This window comes from Molothrus ater, chromosome 5, assembly GCF_012460135.2.
Source record: "Molothrus ater isolate BHLD 08-10-18 breed brown headed cowbird chromosome 5, BPBGC_Mater_1.1, whole genome shotgun sequence".
NCBI classification, from domain to species: Eukaryota; Metazoa; Chordata; class Aves; order Passeriformes; family Icteridae; genus Molothrus; species Molothrus ater.
Window position 1 is genome coordinate 11,076,690 of NC_050482.2, and position 17,126 is coordinate 11,093,815.

Here is a 17,126-nt window from a genome sequence, read left to right on the forward strand (position 1 = left end):
GTGCATTAGGCAGCATTGCTTTATACAAAAGAGAAGCACTAAAGCTTGTGTACCTCTAAAATAGAGTGATTTAAATGTATTATGCAATAAGCCTAAATGGTTAGCAGGAGCTTGAATTAGAATACTACCTTGAACATTAAAATGCCTTTAACTTGTTTTTTTTTTAACAAACATACATTAACTGAACTTGATAGTAATTCTGAAAGACAGGTAAGTGTTGTTACAAACATATAGCAGATGGTTAAACTGACATAAATGGAGGGTGAGAGATTTGTTCAAGGTCAGAGAGCAAGTGCCCAGGAGTTCTGACATATAGTTAGTTCCCTGTTCTGATCATGAAACAAATCTCCTTTGTTCTACATATTTGCACATTACACTTTAAATGAATAGCCATATTCTTTTGCTTGTGCTTCCAAAATACAAGTACAGGGCATACAGAAGAGACACAATCTATGATTTTTGCCTTTAAATTAATGCAATTTTTGTTTAAGGATTAAGGGCACAGAGTTATATGCTGAGGGCACTTGCATCATCCTCTGCTACAGTGAGTAGTTTGCTGTAGAGATAAGTGGATGGCTGTGGCTGATTTCTATCCTGTTGCCACTTCCTGTCCTGTACCTGCAGTGTGCCAATTTTAATCTCTCAGGAATCTAAATACCTTCAGGTTTGGTTTACTGATTGAATCCTTCCTTCCAAGGACCTCCAGTTTCTATACTGGACCTACAGGAGGCTGACATAGTATTTTATAGAGTATGTTACTCATCTTCACTCCTCTGCATTTTTACCTGGAAGCAAAGATTTGTCTTCTTTTTTCCTCTTTGTTGTTGTTCAGCATATCTAAATACATTAATTGCTCAGTTCTGTTAGAGCCTCCCATTATCTGAAAGAGATAGTGTTGTAATCATGAGATGTTTCATAACTGAAGGTTGACTATAAACAAGTAGGTTTTATCTTTTTTTTTTTTCCTATCTGTGTGAATGCAAGCAAGAGAATTCTTATACTTTTTCCCCACTTTTGGCCAAATTCTAAATGGTGATCCTGATGAATAAATATGGCAAGTCTAGTTTAAACATGGAGTGAGTGACTGCAGAAGGTTTATTTATTTTAATGGCTTTCCATTCAGATTAAATATAAACAGAAAAGTATAAAAATTATCTCTTAAATCCAAACCAGAGTTTTGGCTGAGCTTATTAAGTCTGAAGCATCTGGACTTGAAACAAACAAACAAACAAAAAGTCTCTCTTTTTGCATATGAAATACATTTGAAATAACTTCCTCCAGCTATTTAATTTTCATTTCAAAGGCTTTTTTGTACATTACAAAGTGCAATCCAAAAAACAACTGTGGCGTCAAATAAGTACCAAACTGTTACCTTCACTTTACATATGTAAGCCAGAGAGTTTATGTGGCATGTCTTAAGTCAAAAAGCAAAATACCACAGAACAGGATTTAGAGCTGAGAGGACTCTTATCCACCAGGCTGTGCTCAGCCCACTGAACATGACTTTTATTGTGCACCCAAATACTGGTGATCACTTGAAGATTGATGGTAGCATGCAGCTCTGGAATGTGCTCCTAAATTCACTCTTTGTGTCAGTCTTCATGGTGCGAAAAAGAGTGAAAAACGTTTGTGTTCTGTGTGTTTAAACAGCAATTGTGCTGCTGCCCACTGAGCATGGCTGCCTGCAGGCTTGGAGCGCTCCTGCTCCCAGGAGCTGGCAGTGGGGACAGCCTCATCCTATAATTGACACCTAGCAGTGACAGAGACAAATCCATACAGAAAAAAAACTAGGTTAAAATAAAATAATTTTCACTGCACACATGCTTGGAAATATTTATTTTTTATTTAAAGTTGACATTTAAACAAACTCACCCCGCGTCTTAATTAATTTAATACTGAAAAAAACATTGTATTTAATATGAAACTCATAACAGTCCATGATGTTCAGCAACATAAGCAGAAAACAGTGATGATGAAATTAATAATTTCCAGTTGTGTCCAACCACTGAAGTCCTCTGGGGGATGTGGCCAAACCCCATATTCAGTGAAGCAGGTTGGGTCATAACAGTAATTAAAAAAAAAAAAAAAAAAGAACAACTTAGTATGCAATCTGATGAAGCCACATGGCTGTTCCTCCAATGGGATTGAATGCATTTAATATACCAGAAAAATCTATTTCAAGAGAAAAAAAGAACCAACTGCTCAGACATTTAAAGATAGGCTTGACCTTTGCTTTTCTCCCAAACCAAACTTTCCTTGGCTTCAGAAAGCATGCCAAACACCCACGTCCAGAAAGCTGCTTGCTTCCTGTCAATGGAAAAGGTTGGGTGGCCTTGCAGCTGCAAAATAAAATTAAATCCAAGAGCTCAAATTAGGCTACAAGGGGTAGTACACTGGGTACTCTACTAAAGCATACAGAACAACAAATAAATAGAGGAAAAGGAATTAAGAATATTGTGGAAAAGTATTCTATTATTCTAAAATTTCTGTAAATAGAAATAACAATGGAAGATTGGATAAATGCAGTTGTGACATGACTGTGGAATTGAGCGTGGCTGTTGCTTTCGGTGAAATTTGTTATCTCCAATATAATGACCCTTCTGGCATCGTGTTGAACTAGGGGTTCATGGAAGGTTCACTGAGCAGGGGATGCCATTTTTTGACCTCCATCCGCTTTGTTTTCTCACATAGTCGAGTGAGAATAAGTGTTTCTTTTATCCTTCCCAGATGTAAAGCAGAGCTTGCTAACTATCTTGACTTGGTATACAGAGATGATTATCTGATATATAGACAAGAGTATGCAGACACCAGGTATATGCATCCCACTGACATACTAATACTGAGGAAACAAGAAAACACACCAAAAAAGAAGCAGTGCTTTACCTATTTGTGGGTGATACCCACCATACCATAAACTTCTTTGCTTGATTTTGCTATGGGCAACTTGGCTATTTTTATGAATATCCCACTAAATTCAAATTTTTTTAATGTATAAAATACAAATTCAAATTTTTTAATATATAAAAATACTACCCTTTAGTTCAGCAGTCAACTGAAACAAATTTATTACTGTAATTCTTTTGAATGAGAAATACCTCCTTCCAAAGTTTCTTCAGCTCATAACTGGGTAAATTTTACATTATTTTAATGAAGAATGAATGAAAGCTAAGCAGTGGGATTTAGCTTGATCTTTTTATGCCTGATGTTTGCCTGATAGCTAATCCTAATTTGATTAAATTGATAATAATAATAATGAAACTGTAACCAAGCCTGCATATACTAAATTGCCCTATTTTGTACAGAGCAGTGGTGAGAAGTGACTGGTGAAGATAGGAACAATATGTTTTAAGGAGATCTGTGGATAAAGTAGTGTGGCTAAAGTTGCAGTACAGTTGGTAACATCAATAAAGGCAAGGATTATTGCAGCAAGGGCAATAATGCCAATTGTAGACATAGAGAGATTTACTGAATCTCTGGGGAAGTTGCTCTTTGAGGGAGAGAAAGGAATATAATGGAAAGGGTTCCTCTGCCTTGCCAGATTGAAGTGGGTTCTTACTTTATTAGAGAAGCCATAATGAAATTTTTCAGTGGATGAGCTGTGTTTTCTCAATGAGTTTTTATTAGCTCTGGTAACAAATGATTCAGCAGCTTAGTGAAAATTTGCTCATAGAGAAAAGGAGTGCATGTGAGCTGATGTTGAGAGCTTTTTCAGTCAGAAAAGAAGTTGGGAGACTGCTATCATCCTTTAATTATTTCAGGTATTGATTATTCTGAAACATAGATCTTCATTTTGGTGTCACAGTTGTTGGTACATTGGCAAGGATGTATTAACATCTCAAAACTGCACACTGCTACTCCCCAGTAGCTGTTAGTTTTGCAAAAGCCAAATTCTGTCTTCACTGTCTACAGATTACCTCGATACCTCTGCAAAGTACTCACTTAGATTGAACAGAAAGATAAATTTGCAAAGACAGACAATTCTAGCAGTAAAACAGCTTACCCTTGACCCAACCTTACTTACACTCTCCCTGTTCCTCTCTTTTCCTTCCCAACATTTAAAGATGTCTCAGCTGACATCATCTGACCCATCTGTTTGTGGGGAGTAAATAGTCAGGTACTTAAAGCTAAGCCTTAAAAGGTTTGCTTTTATCACAAAAGAAATAGCCTGAATGAGATGCAAAACTAAAGAGAAGTCTGCTCAGACCTTGTTCTCCCGGTGGCAAATGGGATGAAGATGTATGATTTGGAAAAACTGTTCCCAGATCTCATGTTGTTGCCCAGTTCTCACTTGGACGCTATCACAAGCTTCAAGCTTAATTAATTTTTTGAGCAGATGATTACAATAATTCACATTCTTCCATTTCTCATCTCTCTCTGTAAATTTGTATCAAAGAGTTTCAGTGTCTGGATAGAGTCAGTGGTTTAGCTTTCCAGTTAGTCTGATCACTGTTTGGAACATTTCTCTGTATGCCTCAGCATCACAGGAAGAAGTGCAGTTGTTCTTCCAATGGTGTGATTGGTGGCCCACTAGAAAAAAAGGGAAGAGAGAAAACACAAGAGTTTACAGTGAAGAGATATACTTCTCCCAGAAGAAGTAAAACTATGTGGAATCTGTCTGACTTCTCCAGGGGTGCGGCTTTTTTTTCCTCACTCTGTCTCAAAAATAATGTCATACTTGGCAACCAAAAACTTCTCACTCCTGCATCTGGAAAACAAAAACATCCCTAGTACCAATGGCAAAGCCACTGTGTGCACCCAGGCTGAGCTCCTGCAGCCTTTGGGCAGCGTGGCAAGGGCCCTCTCTCTCTCCATGGGCTTTGGAAAGCAACCAAAGGGTAAATTCTGTGTAACTGTGCAGACTTTGAAGTATGCAGCTCTTGGAGAGCAGCTTTCATGCTGCAGAGCTGTTGTACACAAGCTTGTTACACACAAGGCTTGGAGGAGACTGGCTCCCATCTGACATGGATAACTCAGCTGCAGTAATCTTAAACCCAGTTGGCCTGTCTTTATGGCTCTCCATGCTTGCCAAAGTTGTCCCTTTTGTTTTGGGACCAAAAATGAGAACAAAGCCTTGACAGGATAATAATGAGCAGAAAAGGACAAGGTAATATTTGAAAAATAGGATATCTTCTGGAAAGTTCTGTAGAATGGCAGTATTTGTAGCATCTTCTGATATAAAGCATGCAAATTGCATTTATATAAAATCATAACTGCACACTGCTTCCTAAAAAAAGGAAGCCTGCTTTTCAGTGTTTTTATTGAAATGCTTATACAGACTTCAGAGGACTTCTTCGAGGTTTACAGTGAGGTAAATGGAGAAATAACCTGAAGTTATTATGCCCAGAAGTGTCTACAGCCTAGTGAGACTAGATGGCTGGAGGGTGTGGGTGGTCTTGCATAGTGCTCCATGAAGGAATCTCAGTACTGGAATATTTGGCAAGACTTAGGATAGCTGTGTAACTGCAGTTTGGAAAACATTGACACATTTTTCCTCTTTGTTTTGGAGTGGGTTTTCTGTTGTGGAATGTGGTATGTTTTCACATGACAACATCTGTGAAAATGAAATCATATCTCTTCTTCATAATTTAAAGCTTCAATAAAGAGGCATAGAACATTGTGGAGTGTCTTGGGTTGACAAGTGTGCCACAAAGCCACGTTAATACATTTTGCCACACACGAGTGAGTGGCTTTCTCTTCTCATGTGTTTGCTTTTGCTTAGAAAGCACATTCCTTCTGCACAAAACTGGCAGCTGCCCACACCTCAGAGGATCTGCCCCTCCTTCTTCCTTCAAAGTACTAAATAAAAGATGAAAAATTCTATAACAGATTTCGGTGATTTTAATAAAACAGCACTCTGTCATGAATTATTTCCCTTTTGGTACAACTTGTTAAAAGGCAGTTAATACTTGATTGCAACTTTTTAATGTCTGTGAGTTACCAGGATTTCAGGAGCTTTTTCTGTCTTGCAAATTGGGGGAAAAAAAAGAGACTCATCTACTGACATATGTGAACGCTCTGCTTAAGGTCAACTGTTAACTGGTATGTCTTTTCCTATCAACACATGGTCCCCTCACAAAGAGCTATTGAGTGTTTTACTACTCCTAATGTATATGTTGAGCTGCTCAAGGTGACAAATTGTTCTTCAGACAAGCTAGAGCCACCTCTGGACCTGATTCTCTGAAGACTTCACCTTGGTGTTCTGATTTCCCTTTGTAAAAGACTTCACTATCTCAGTCCAGTAATGTTTAAATTTTACTCTAACTCATGTAGCAAGTACACCCACAAGTATTCAAGCTGTATATTTAAACCAGATCATATTTAGATATCATTGACATTTCCTTGTTATTTACTCTCATTCCAAATACAGCAATTAAGTTTCCTTCTAGCAGATTATACATTTTAGCTCTGGGCAAAAAGAGGGTTCTGTTTCAGCCTGTACTATCTGAATTCCATTCTTCTCTCTTGTTCAAATGATCTTGTTAATTAGTTAGCATGTGATTTTATGAGCACTTGTAAATCTATTTTCTCTGCTTTCACTTGCTTTTTTTTTAATAAAAATACAATTAAACCCCTTTCAGATGGATTCAGAAGCTAGCAAGTGTGCACATCTCTGATTTCTAGTTCTTATGAAGCTATTACCTCCTATATAAAAAGCCAGATTTCATTGTAACAGCATTAAAGAAAAGAGTAAAAATTGTCATGCATGAAGAAGAAATAAAGAGATAAAGAAAAGGTCAGAGGTCCATCTGAGCTTTTTTGGGCCCTGTGTGGTTAAGGCACACAAGGGACTGACCAGTAGCACATGTGGCTGCTTATGACTCTTTGGTGAGATGACCGTGTCCCCATTCACAATGGGATTGAGAATGGCTGAGGGATGGGTTTTAGTTTGAACACTGCATGAGCAGGTGGCAAAGTGCTGCAGCAGCTCCCTTATCTCAGCCCCTTAAGCAGAACGAATCAATATATATATCTTCAAAGAAAAGGAATATTGACAGTGCAAAGGTGACTCATTCTGGAGTTTTGAAGAGAAATATTCTGGTTTTACTTGTTCTCTTTCCGTACATGAAATTGAAAAAGTAGTCACTGGTATTCTCAGACTTGCAGTATTATAGCAGACTATTTCCACAAGTACTGTGTAAACTATAAAAATGAAGCATTTATTTCCTCCATCTCTTTACACTAAAAAAAATAGAATACTTCTAAAGCCAAGAAAACAATAATTAAAATTGATTGCTATGAAATCTGATATTAACTGAATCTTTTCCAGTCATTTCTGCTAAAATGTACAAAACACAGAGATTTGTAAATACAAAGTAGAAAGAAAAATATTTAAAATATTTAAAGCAGACATTTTCTTCTGGCTGAAGTTTTTTGGTTTAGGGTTTTTTTAATGATTTTTGGTAACTTTGCAAATACTTCAGATACCACTCACATTCTTAAAATACATAATCATTCCATTCAATGGTAGCAACATTATGCATAGTATCTATATGTCCAAATTACTTTTCACCTTTTTAAACATGACCTGGCAGAAGGGGACCATTTCCATCTGACACTATAAGCAAAAACATTGTTCTATTTAAATACTTATTTCTATTTAAAAAAAAAAAAAAAAGAAAAGAAAAAATGAAAAAAAAAAAGAAAATTGGTTTCATTCCAGTTCCTAGAAGGTGAGATTTTACATTGCAGCCTCACATTTGGCATGTGCTGGCATATTTGTTGGCACAAACTCAAGACTTAATGAGGCTTAAGAGAGTTTTACAGCCTCCGTAATCAGAGGCTAACATTGAGCTTGCTGCTAGATGTACACAAGGTGTGTGATTTGTGCACCCCACCCCCCAGGAGAATGTAAAATGTAAAATAAAACAGCATTGTATTGCTGACTTCCACATCACTAGGGCTACATAAAATCTTTGCCAGTTTGGGCAGCAGAGGTTCCCTGGGGAGATGCAGCCCATCTTCCTGGAAAGCTGAGCTTGGCCCCATCTCTGTGGTGCTGTGTGTGAATGGATTGCTGTGCTTTACTCCCTGCTTGTTTCTGAAGCACAGACACCAAATCTCTGCTTTTGCTCTCAACTTCCCCATAAACAGCCTTCTGAGACTGAATCCTTATGCCAGCAGGAAAGAGGAGGAAAGCATATTATTTCTTGCACTCTCCCGCAGGGGATCCTAAATTAAAAGCTTGACAGACCATCCTGGGCTTGCTGAAAGACGCCCTGCTAGGCTGGAAGTGCAGGGATGGTAGAGTGCAGGCATGACTGCATGCAGCACCTCATGTGTCATGGTTTATCCACAGTTTATCAGTGGATTAATTCAGTGCTTTGAATTTAGGCTAGGGATGCTTGCATGCCAGGGCTGTAGTTTACCAAACCCTGCAACATAAAGATAACTCTTGATTATGTTGAAGTCATTCTTGGTTGTGTAGAGCATTCAGTAATAAGTGATTATGTAAGTCTTCACAAAGGAAGTTATATTTTGGGAATGTCCTACTAAAAGTTGCAATAATTTCAGTAACAAATGCATCGAGCATCCTTATAAGATGTCAACCAAGGAAGTCTAGGGTCTTGCCTCTACATATTAGAGATTATTATATTCCTTAGTCTTGGAGAGTCAGGCTGTTTTCAACATTGTGCTTCCAGTGAATTTGAATTAAGGAGTGAGGCTGAGTGATTAAATAAGACATTCAGAGGATCTAGCTCATTTATCCTTATGCAGGCTGGGCAATTTGGTTATAATAGGCTGTGTAAGGTAACTACACCTCCCTGGATACCCAGAAATTGTTTTGTTTTGGTGACAATATTTAGGTTTGTTACAAAGGCTTTTGTGATGTCAGCAATAGATATTACACAAATATTTTTTCTTCTGTGAGAACATGACTTTTTTTTTTCTAATTTTTGTGGTGGATTAGAAAGATGATTAAAGAGTAGGACTTAAACTGTCTAATTGTCAGCAAGTTGTGTTCAGAAAAAACTCCCAGTCATTGGGATCTCCAAAATGGGCAGTTCAATAATAAACATGATCTGGAAAGAGAATTCACTGCAGCTTTTGTTTCTTCATTAAAGCAACCTGTCCTCTAAGATCAGATTTCTTACAGTAGGGATCAAGTTGGTATTGGTTTTGTCCCTGAGGAAAGGCAAAATTCACAACTGATGAAGAAAATCGACAAGCAAAGATTATTTTTGTATCATTAAGGACAAAAGTTACTTTCATATTGTTTTATATTTTTTTAATATTTAGAGAGCTGTCTGTAGCATCGTTCTCTATATAGGTTTTACTGCTTTGAATGTTTGGTTTGAATAAAAAGCATGATAGAATTTGGTTTGAATAAAAAGCATTGAATAGAATTGCTCTGAATGTCATAAATGTCTACTTCATTTTTTGCCAAAAAAACTTTCGTTTGAGAGCGATGAAAGGGAATGTGAAAGACCATACAGCATCCTTGCAGCCACTGCTTTCTCCAAGCAACTAAATATTAAATCTTTAAAAAATCTAATTTTCTTGGATGATTGTGTGGTAAGTTTTGTTAAATGGAAATAAAATTTGATTTGTTATAAATTCCCTACCTACTTGCTTGAGTAGCCCACAGAGCATAAGAAGCTGTAAACTTCAGCATTAAAAGAAATAAAACTATAAATCAGTGTGAGAATATTTGTTTCACAGCATTCCTTCCTCTTATGAATAGTGTTAAGTTTCCATAGTCCAGTAACCTGGCCTAAGGTGTTCTTTACATCAGCAACTTGATGGAGGCAGATTATTTTTCAGGATCCTTGGAAAGAATAATACCATTTCAAAGAGGTTAAAATTCCAAGAAAATAATGGACTTTGATGAATGGAACTTGTGGAAATCTGTTGCTGTCTTTGTCTCTTGTTTGAAAGCAATCATGGTAATGATGATCTGTTGCATCAGCCCTGGTGTTCTCATTGTCAACACTGTCAGTCAGTGGGGCAGCCAGGAGGGACATTCTGTTGTGCAGTCACTGTGCTCACATTTACCCTGTGCTGGGTGGGAAACCCTCCCAGTTTATCTGTGCTTTCCTGGTGTATCAAATGTGCAGTTAGGAGAAGGTTCAGTTTCACCTTACAGCTGCCAGGTGTTATAATGCCCCTGGAAAAGGGATGGGTGCCTGAGCCTGGTTGTGAGAATTTCAGAGGCCAAAGGTACTGGTGTTGATGGCACTGTGCTGGGGAGTCTCCCAGGGGCCTGGGACAATCCTAGCTAAAAGCTTACTGGGAGGAGTTTTTTAAAGTGAAGAAAAACTGTTGATTTCTCAAGCACTAAAAAAAGCCTTCTGAAAGTACTGTGAACAATTTTCATATATACTTAACAAGTTCTTTTCAGTTTTTTAGGCACAGATTGTAAATCTTGATTGTATGTTTATCTTTTGTCAAGGCACAAGATAAATACTACTAGTTTTGGGTTTTTTTTATATTACCATAAATAAGTGCATGTAGGAAACTCAGCTCCTGAAAGCTGTCTCACATTTAAATTAATCAGAACACAAGTACCTTTTAGTAACTGGAGATATTTTTCATCTTCCTATGAAACTAGTTAACAATGATAAAAAATTAATTGGAGTTATGTATCCTATTTATCAATGCAAATTATATTCTGATAAGTGTTATTTCAATCATTAGTTCTCTATTAGACAGGTATGAATCCTAGGACTTCAACTTTTGCCTGCTATTAAAAATGGCTCTCCAAGTAATTAAAAAAAATTGCTTTCAGCTAAATATGTGTTTTGCAGAAGGTGCATACTTTAGGCACACTTCTTTTGTTGGTTTTTTTTTTTTTTTTGATAGAGCACATATACAGAAATTTTTCTGGTTTGAGAGTTTTGTAAAATATCAATAGCTTCAGACAACTAATTTTGTATGACATTTACTGTTTTCCGTAGGGAATGATTGAGCAAAAAACTTTGCTTTTAAAAAACCTTTAGCAGCAGTGACAAGCCATAGTGTCCCAGACAAAGTTTGCAACTGAGAACTGTGGGCTCAGATCTTACATTTATGAATATACATTATAGCAGAGCTCGTTTTCATAAGTACTGTGTATTTTGAATATAAATACACAGTACACAGGGAACACAATTCCAGTCCCAATATTCATGAAGAAAGAAAGCGTAATTATATGTTAAATATTTTTACAAAGACAAATTGATTATTAAGGTTTTATTTTTCCACTCTCAGCTCTTGAGAAATCTCCCTTCTGTAATTACTGAAGAGTAAAACAAGCTGACTGGGGGCCAAAATATATTGGCCAAGCAAAGATGGGAAGGCTGAGCTTTCTTGAAGGCAGCAAGTAGAACTTATATTGCAGTTGCTTATGCTATTTCTGTAACAGGCCTGATCCTGCACTGCTGAGATCAAAGGATGTTTTCACTTCACTTTATTGAAAAAAGTTTTATGTAGAAAAATAGAGCTCCTTCTACAGTTCTGTTAGTTTGGTCCAAACCTGTAAACAAACAACTGAATGAAAAGACACATTTAGGCTTGACTGAATGATTTTTTCTTTTAAGTAAGCCACACATGATGATGTAGAACAAAGTAAAACTTGACCTTGAAAATGATAAAAACCTTTTCTTAGTGAAGCCCCCTGTTAGGAAAAGGAGGTAAAATGTTCTTATGTAGTTCTCATTGATCTTGTGGGTTTTCTGCAGTCATAAACTTCAGAATGTATTGAACATATTGATTAATTTAATAAATTATGTTCCTTAAAAGCCAAAGCTGTAAATAATAATATCCATTAAAATAAGAATTAATTAGATGAATGAATAACAGCACTGCCTGATTTTTATGAGCTATGTCTATCTACTTAATGTAGAAAATAATTGTATTCAAACTGGAAAAGAAACTTTGTTTTACCTCAGCTATTGTATTGTTACCTAGTGTTCAATGAGGCTTTTTCTTCCCTCTCTGGCCCCATTTGTGCTCAAAGATGTCTTTATTTAGAAAGAATTGCAGCTGAGAAGCAAGAAACGTGAGTGAACTGCTTTACTATTGCTACTGTTTTTACTATTTCAGAGCTGCAAGAAACCAAGACCTCTGAGTATCACAGGATATCCCACAGCCCCCTGGATTACAGGATATTATTGATGGATGAAGATCAGGATCGGATCTATGTGGGGAGTAAAGATCATATTCTGTCTCTGAATATTAACAATATAAGCCAAGACCCCCTCAGTGTAAGTTCAAGTTTTATTCTGAGAATCTGAGGTTGCTTTACTCCATGCCTTTCCTTTTAAGACAAAATAATAGTATTTGATTATTTTACACAGAAGTCCATGCCCACACCTTATTGAATTTTTAGTCCTTGTTTTATGCATTACATGTTTTATCTGCATTACACTGCGGCTGAAGCTATACACTGTTCCCCAAACACTGTTTAAAACTGACCTATTTACTCATTTTGAAGGAATATTCTGCTTGGCCTGGCCTCACAAGGAAAATCTGTGTGATTTGACACTTTCCACCTCTCTCCAAGATGGTTCAGAGATACACTTTTAGAAGAATCCTCAAGGAAGAATAAGATACACACTATCATTCTTAGGCCATATGGAAAAAAAGCAAGGACAGAGTTGTCCTTAATCTTATACTCCATTTTTTGTGTTTTGTGCTCTGACTCTAATCACTGAACTATTTTCCAATCTCCTGTTATGTCTGTGTCAGCCTTTGCCCTTCAGTTGGGTAGCTGAGACACTTTATTTGGTTTTTTGGGCGCCGTGACACCCCCTGTTTTCTGGCTTCTCACTTACTGAGATGGTGCTTTCCAAGGACTTTGTGTTCCCTCACCAAACAGTAGTGGGCAACCTCCGTGTGAAAATAATAATGTTATCAAATGCTTACAGATTCCTTTCTTGTCTCTAAAGCCGGCTGAAATTCAGCCTCTCTGCTTTTGACATGGGTGACCTGCAGAAGTTCTTGTGTGCCCAGAAGCCTGGCTGTTGAGCTATTGCCTGTCTACAGACTTTGTCCTGCCTGTTTTTGTACTATCACAGCTACTACCCTGCCTGAAGGTGTACCATAAAAGCCGTGTTCCACCAAATCCATCCAGTCCTTTAATCTGTGGGCTTTATTACTGTACCTCAGAAGGGCTGAGGGGCAGCGATACCCGGCTTGCAGCTGGGAAGATAAATGCCTTTCTTAAGAGACAAGGCTTTTAATGTGTCAGGAGAGAGAGAGGGGCCCTGCCAGAGAGTGATTGAGCACAGTTAAATTAGGCTTTGCTCTGAATCACCCTCTGGACTTGCCTGTCCACCTGAATTGATTGTTCAGGGAGCCCAGGGAGGCTCATTCTAACTTACACATTTAAATTAAATGCTTCTAGTTCTATGGTGTGAATGCATCCTTCCCTCCTCCTAACGGTACCCAAATCTCTTTCTGAAATGGGGCTGCCTTCTAGGGTCTGAAATACCTTCTGTGACCCTTTTGCTAATTTCCATCTCACAGTGAGCCAGCCACCCTGGTCTGGCAGGGGCTGCGCCCCAGCATGGCACTCCCCTCCTGTCCTTGGCAGGTTGGGTTTAATCCTGTGCTGAGTTTGATTAGATAGGAGGGCCTCTGTTACATGAAATATCTTCTACAGTATAAAGTTGTGAGGCTTTCAACAGCTTATATAGGCCTGGAGAATAAAGAATAAAAAAAATCAACAGAAAGGAAAAACACACAAAGCTTTCTGGCAGTGAATGTGATCACCCAGTATTAGGCTCAGAATGAATCTCTGCAATTCTACACAGTCTCTGCATTTGTTTATTTAACAACGGATTCACTTTGCAGATCTTATAGATCTGTAGAAATCCCATATACACATGCATTCAAATCCACAATTCTACATATATATATAGATATATATAGATATGTGTACATATATACACAGAAATCTTTTAATGATGTTGTTTATGTTACCTTGAGGCTAAATGTTATCAGGCTCTGTCACGTACTAGATTTCTGGGGATAAATTTGTAATGGATGTCTTTCCTATTTCAAAATCAAAATAAATAATGGAAGAAGTTCAAAATATTTACACTTTGAGATAAACAGATAATCCTTCAGACATTGAAGTATTTATTGAAAATCCTTCTTAAAGAAATCAATGTGAAATCTTGAGATTCCAGGTAGGTTTTGTCATAATCTAGCCAAAACTTTGATGATAAAATGAAAAATAAATACATTGCTTGAACAATACTTCTTTCCTTACAGATTTTCTGGCCAGCATCAGCAAACAAGGTTGAAGAGTGCAAAATGGCTGGCAAGGATCCTACAGTAAGTTGTAATCCATGCACTCATACACACAAATTAGGTACTTGGCAATAAAGTAAGAGCACCTTGAGTGCAGCCAAAGCAAAATGAAAGAAGTGTTTGGTTTTCTTTGAAATACTTTGCAAGCCAATCTATAAAGTGAAATACTGGAAAATCAGGTAATATAAACAGAATGCAGCTCCAGACTCTGACAGATGGGACAAGATACGCAGCGTCCATTTCCTCCCTTTTTTGGTTGTTACTAATCAAACTAGGTAATAGTACTTTTCCAGGTGTGTTCTGGGGTGGTGCTGCACTGCCTGTTGAGCTGCTCTTCACAGTGTGGAAGTTCTTTGGCTGGCTGCACTCCCCAGGAGCACACATTGAGAATGGGTGGTACCCACTGCCTGCAGTCTGAAAACCCCAGTTGTGCACCAGTTTTCAGATGATATTGTATGGTGCTGGCTCCTGCTGAACCAAAAATGTGAATGCCTTTAAAAGTAAATAAACCAGTGCAGTCTGCTAAACAAGGATTAACTCTATTGATTTTCATGAGGATGACTGATGGCACAGTTTCCAACCCTGTGCTCATAAAACATATGCAGTTCACAGTGTCTTCGTTGAGGTTTGGATGGTTGAATATGAAAGCAGTTCTGGGATCTGGGTAAGAAAATGTATTCATTAAAAAAATCTGTTTTCAACCTAAAGAGCATTAACACTTGATCACAGTACAAAATGAAAGAGTAAGAAAAAAAAGGGAAGGGAGAAAAAATGTAAATCCAATACTGTGAACTGTGTGGCCCTTAACATTCTGGTTTAATTTTCATGCTGATTTGAAGATGTCACTGTAGGTCTTCCATACAAAGCAACAATTGACTGCAAACCTCAGTTTAAAGTTTCGGAAATAAATTGTTTACACAAATAGCAAAATCTGATATTTGGACTTGCTTTCTTTTTAATTATCTCCATTTATGTTGAACAAATCAGGGAGAAAAAGAGACTGTTTCAGAGGTGTCCTTAAGGAAATATACTAAGGTTACGCCTTGGTTTCCTGTAGAGGTCCTGCTTCTTCTCATGGAGGAGAAATATGTGAGTGAAAATTGGATTGCTGTGTGGAAGTAGGCGAGCTCTGTGGACTCGTCTGTAACTCATTTGTGGTGCTCAGTCAGAAAGAGCCCAGTTCCCAGAGCAGGCAAAATGATGTGAAAAGAAACAGCTGTCCACATCCAGAGACCAACAAACTCAGTAGCTGTTTTCATGATGCTATTAAAATTCTATGTCATGTTCTCTAGTGTTCCCAACATCTCCTAACACTTGCCCCTGTGGAGTGACTGTTCTCTGTGTTTCCTGCAGCATGGATGTGGGAACTTTGTACGGGTGATCCAGTCCTACAACCGCACCCACCTGTACGTCTGCGGCAGCGGCGCCTTCAGCCCCGTCTGCGTCTACGTCAACAGGGGACGCAGGTCTGAGGTAACTCTCCTTTCTTTCTGGCCACTCACTTTGGGGTCCACCCTGCTGGTGTGAAGCAAAATCTCAAGGTTTTGAAAATGCAAGAATCAGTGGTCCCAGTAGGGTCCTTCACCGGTGTTAAATAGCGAAGGAGCAAAGGTCCATAGTTTTGTGACCTGATACCAGCTAGAAGCAAAGCCATGATCAAAATCCATGCCTCAAATATGATGGTTGTCCAAAATATATATTTGTCCAAGATATGGACAACATTTGTCATATATATATATATGTGCAATACATGATGGTTGCCCACAGCCATACCAAATGCTGGGATACATTTGATAGTACTTTTTATTTGACATTGTCTGGTGAATTCATTCCTACCATTTGGTGGAAAAATGCCCAAGAAATACTTGAAAGGAAATAGCCAGTTAGATGAAAAGTAAAATACAAACTTTAATTTTTATAACTTCCATGTGTTACTGGTTCCTTGGAGAAGCTCTTAATTTGGCTGGCTATTCAGGTTAGGTTTGCTGGCATTCAGCTTAACACCATCTAGATGCAATCCCAGTACAGGAACTTTATTTACTGCACAAGTTTTGCCCCACTAGGTGGTGCCCAGATGAAGTTGGTAAGTTTCTCTTCGCTGTAAGATCTTACTTTTTCTAGATAGGTCTCCAATTTTTCTATATTCAGTTTCACTGAGAGTATAAGTACCAGATGTTTCAGAAGTATATGGTCCAAGTTTCCTGATTTGAAAGTGAAATGTTTGTTTATCTGCAAATGTAATAGGTAATAAATTAAGCAACCAGAAAGAAAGAGAATGGCACTTAAGCAGGAGGCAGCACCTCAGTAGCTTTTGGGTCAGATTCATGTCTGCAGGCACAGGGGTGTGCAGTATATTTTCCAGAACAATGTGGAAGCAGATGTGTTGGGAAGGAAGATCAGAGCGTGCTACCTGGAGCTTTGCCATGTCAGGGCAGCTTTAAAAGCTGGGCTGGCTTCTCGGGAAGACACTGAGAAATTCATCACTGATTTAATTGGGAGTGGGATGGGAATTCTGGCTGAGCCCCAAGATTGCTGCAGAGGTTGCCAGGGAGGAGATTAGTCAATGTTCCTCCAGGTCAGTTTGCATGATATGATCTCAGTGACTTTTGGTAGATCCCTACCTGGCTCCAGCATCTTTAACAGAGCATGCACTCACAATCACTGCACTTTCAGTCCTACTAAATTATTTAAAAGTAGAGATTATAGGCCTGAATTTAAAAGCAGAAGCAAGCAGAACTAAGTAAGTAAATCAATCCTTCTGGTTTAAAAATTCTGCATTGACTTATTTTGATGTATTATGAAACAGGGATCACCTTTCCCCAGCATTATTCTATTTCTTGAAAAATCATTTAAAACATGAACGGTGATCTCATTTGTCTTTAATTAATGTA

General features: G+C 37.9%; 1 protein-coding gene across 1 annotated transcript in view; it reads left to right on the plus strand.

Annotated features, from left to right (window-relative positions):
* SEMA3C (semaphorin 3C) overlaps positions 1–17,126 on the plus strand; it is a 116,091-nt gene that overhangs the window by 53,963 nt on the left and 45,002 nt on the right. Inside the window, exons 3-5 of the mRNA XM_036401441.2 lie at positions 12,022–12,182; positions 14,197–14,259; positions 15,589–15,708. Coding sequence (XP_036257334.1) covers positions 12,022–12,182; positions 14,197–14,259; positions 15,589–15,708 — 344 coding nt within the window. The remainder of the gene's footprint in view (positions 1–12,021; positions 12,183–14,196; positions 14,260–15,588; positions 15,709–17,126) is intronic.